This window comes from Merops nubicus, unplaced genomic scaffold (assembly GCF_000691845.1).
Source record: "Merops nubicus isolate BGI_N331 unplaced genomic scaffold, ASM69184v1 scaffold3163, whole genome shotgun sequence".
In the NCBI taxonomy this organism is placed as follows: Eukaryota; Metazoa; Chordata; class Aves; order Coraciiformes; family Meropidae; genus Merops; species Merops nubicus.
In genome coordinates this window covers 7,633-11,311 of record NW_008599383.1, presented here as the reverse complement: position 1 = coordinate 11,311, position 3,679 = coordinate 7,633, and the positions used below count along the sequence as shown (strand labels likewise).

The 3,679-nt window shown below is 52.2% G+C and overlaps 1 protein-coding gene across 1 annotated transcript; it reads right to left on the bottom strand.

Moving 5' to 3' along the window:
* Positions 1-361: 361 nt before the first annotated feature.
* LOC103770096 (olfactory receptor 14J1-like) lies at positions 362-1,120 on the bottom strand. The gene has a single exon (XM_008937344.1). It carries the CDS (start codon positions 1,118-1,120, stop codon positions 362-364), a length of 759 nt encoding a protein of 252 aa, XP_008935592.1.
* Positions 1,121-3,679: the final 2,559 nt, after the last annotated feature.

Here is a 3,679-nt window from a genome sequence, read left to right as displayed (position 1 = left end):
GAGGGAGGTGCAAGCACTGGTTCTCCCTGGCAGGGCGTCTGTGCTGGGGCTCTTTGCCCCTGCACCTCTGCACACAGGCACAGCCCCTGCAGCTCCCAGGAAGGACCTCAGGCAAGTCACTGCACAGTCCTTTATTTTGTTGAAGCACACAGGCAACATGACCCTTTATTTTTACAGTCTCTGGGTCACAACAGTCAGGGAAATGCTGAAGTGGAAATGGTGTGAAAAGAGACATTTCTTGGAGAACAATATTCTCACAAGCGTAATACCACCAGCAGCAGCCAAAATTGCCAAAGACAGTCTGGGCCAGCAATGAGTGACATTAGAGTTGCTCTGCAGAAGAAGATGGACAGTTTATGGCTTATGGAAAGCATCCAGTGATCATTTTTCTCAGGCCATCCTTGAGCTCCTGGTTCCTCAGGCTGTAGATGAGGGGGTTCACTGCTGGAGGCACCACCGAGTACAGAACTGACACCACCAGGTCCAGCAACGGGGAGGAGATTGAGAGGGGCTTAAGGTGGGCAAAGATGCCAGTGCTGACAAAGAGGGAGACCACGGCCAGGTGAGGGAGGCAGGTGGAAAAGGCTTTGTGCCGTCCCTGCTCCGAGGGCATCCTCAGCACCGCCCTGAAGATCTCCACGTAGGACAACGCAATGAAAACAAAACAACCAAATGATAAACAGCCACTAACAACCAGAAGCCCAAGTTCCCTGAGGTAGGAGTGTGAGCAGGAGAGCTTGAGGATCTGGGGGACTTCACAGAAGAACTGGTCCAGGGCATTGCCCTGGCAGAGGGGCAAGGAAAATGTATTGGCTTTGTGCAGCAGGGCAGTGAGGAACCCACTGGCCCAGGCAGCTGCTGCCATGTGGACACAAGCTCTGCTGCCCAGGAGGGTCCCGTAGTGAAGGGGCTTGCAGATGGCCATGTAGCGGTTATAGGACATGATGGTGAGGAGAGAAAGTTCTGCTCCAAGGAGGAAAAAAAGCAGAAAGATCTGTGCAGCACATCCTATGTAAGAGATGTCCGTGGTGCCCCACAGGGAATTGGCCATGGCTTTGGGGACAGTAGTGGAGATGGAGCCCAGGTCAAGGAGAGCGAGGTTGAGGAGGAAGAAGAACATGTGGGTGTGCACTCCAGGGAGCTCCCTGCCCCAGACCCCAGCCCTGGGGCTGCAGGGACCCTGCTGGCCAGCACAGCCCTGCCCACCCCTGCCTGCACACCCACCTGCACAGCCCTGCAGCCGCTCCAGCAGAGGCACCCACCATGCCCTGTCTCTCTGATAACCAACCTGATCTCCTTCCATGACCAGGTGACCCGTCTAGTGGATGAGGAAAAGCGGTGGATGTTGTCTGCCTGGACTTCAGGAAGGCCTTTGACACCTCCTCCCACAGCATCCTGCTGGAGAAGCTGGCCCCTCATGGCCTAGACAGGTGGACTCTTGGCTGGGTTAAAAACTGGCTGGATGGGCGAGCCCAGAGCGTTGTGGGGAATGGAGTTAAATCCCTTTGGGACCAGTCATGAACAGTGTCCCTCAGGGCTCGGTTTTGGGACTGGTCTTGTTTAATATAGAATCAGAATGTCTGGGCTAGAAGGAACCTCCCAAGGTCATCTAGTCCAACACACCTGCCATAAGCAGGCACATCTCCAACTAGATCAAGCTGCTCAGGCCCTCATCCAGCCTGATCTTGAATGTCCCCAGGGGTGGGGCCTGTAAACCTACGATCACAATGTGGCCACTCTGCAGAGTGGCTAGGGACACACTCTATGCTATGGAAAACACTCTAGCTTTGAAAAGCTAGGCCCATGGAGATCCACTCTTTGGGGACCTTGGGAAACTCTGGGATCTGGCAACAGAAACCTCATGAAGTCTGAGCAGGCAAAGCTGCCAGTGCTGCATCTGGGGGGCAGAATGTGCCCCAAGATGAGGCCAGGCTGGGACCTAGGCTGCGGGACATTCTTCAACCTGGTCAAGTGGCACTAGAGTAGTAGCTTACAACTGCTTGAAGAGTGGTTTCAGAGAGCTTTTCTTGGCAGTGGGGGGAGAAGGAAACATCCACGAAGTGCAGCTTGGGAGGTTCAGACTGGACGTGAGGAAGTGTCACTCAAAGAGCAGTGCTGTGGTGCAAGCAGTCACCCAGAGGGAGTCTGGATCAGCCCGTGGCTCTGTGTTCCAAGGAAGAGGCAGCAATGGGTGGTTTAGTGTTTAGTAAAGGTTTAGAAATTCCAGGGTGAGAGCTGGGTGGGAAAGAAAGAAGGGTGTCAACAGCCTGATGGTCAAGAGGTACAGGCATGGGACAGTGTAGGACAGCCTGCAGGAGAAACTAGGGCTCTAGCCAAGCTGAAAGGTCCAAAGGGACCAAGGGCTTTGTCTTCTTGGCTCTGGCAGTTGCCTCTCCCATCAAGGCCTAGGAGGAGAACCTTTCTTATGAAGCTTTCAGCCTTTACTTGCCCAAGAGCTGTGGTCAGGGCTTGGCCTTTCTGCTTCTTCCAACAAAGCCAGGGTTTTCTCACCTGCATTTTGCCTTTGTCTACCTGGAGTCACAGCTTCCAGTTCTCTGCTCTAATGAGTCCCTGGGGAAGCTTTGTCAGTAACAACCCTCCGTGGGACCCATTAATGCTTCAAGAAACTTTGAATTTTGTTCCTGACTTGATCTTCCTGAGAAGCTTGTTCAATCTCCTGGCAGTACCTGAGGTCCATGGACTCAGCCCCAAATACTCCGTGGGGCTCATTAAAATAGCGATGAGCCTTATCTTATCCTGTAAATTTGTTGTCATGTTTTCCAGACTTGTCCAGCTCATTGAAGAAGTTTCACAGTGGAGGAAGGTCACACAAAGCATCTGATAAAAATTATTTTAAAAACATTAGAGGCTCTGGATTTTGTTTTATCCTCAGCCCTGCTTGGGGAGGCTGGGAGTTGTCATTGAATAGTTCCAACCTTGTCATTGCTCAGCCCACAATCCCATGCCCCCAGGAAGAGCCCTGAGCCAGGTGGGAGGGACAGGATCTGCTGTGCCAGGGGCTGGGGTCAGGGCTTGGCCTTGGGGCTTCCTCAAGCCCACCGAGGGTTTTCTCAGCATTCCAGCACCTGCCCAGGGCCTTGGCCTGCCTGCAGTCCTGGCCTCCAGCTCTCTGCTCTAGCTGGCCTTGGGGAGGCTGTGTCAGGAATTGTGCTCAGTGGGGCCAATCAGGGCTTCAAGGTGCTTTGGTTTTGCTCCTGGCTTTAACTTCTTGAGAAGTTTCTTCATCCTTCTCTCAGTATCTGAGGTTCATGTAATGAGCCCCAAGTGCCCTAACAAGCTGTTTGGTTTTTGGTTTTGTTTTGTTTTGTTTTTAATTTTCTTCAAGTCTCCATGGCCTGTTTAGCTAATTGGAGTTGTTTCAGAGTGCAGTTAAGGAGGAAGTTTTCAAAGTGCAGCTGTAGATTATTTATTTATTTGTAAATGAATACTTTATGACTTTTGTGTTTAGAGAAGAGCAGATGGAGTAATTCTCCAAGTGCTATTGATCCAGGGGGTATCCTCAGGAGGTCTGGACTGGTAGGATCTGTCCCTTGAAGTCTGGCACTGTCTGAACAACTTTGTTCCTCACTTCCCCGACATTCCCATTTCTGCCCTTGGCCACCTGGGACTTCCAGCACTGGTGCTTGACTCAGACTTCTCCACTGCTCTCTGCAGCTGG

Excerpts from the sequence above, each read along its gene's own strand:
- LOC103770096 (XM_008937344.1), bottom strand. The coding sequence starts at position 1,120 with ATGTTCTTCTTCCTCCTCAACCTCGCTCTCCTTGACCTGGGCTCCATC.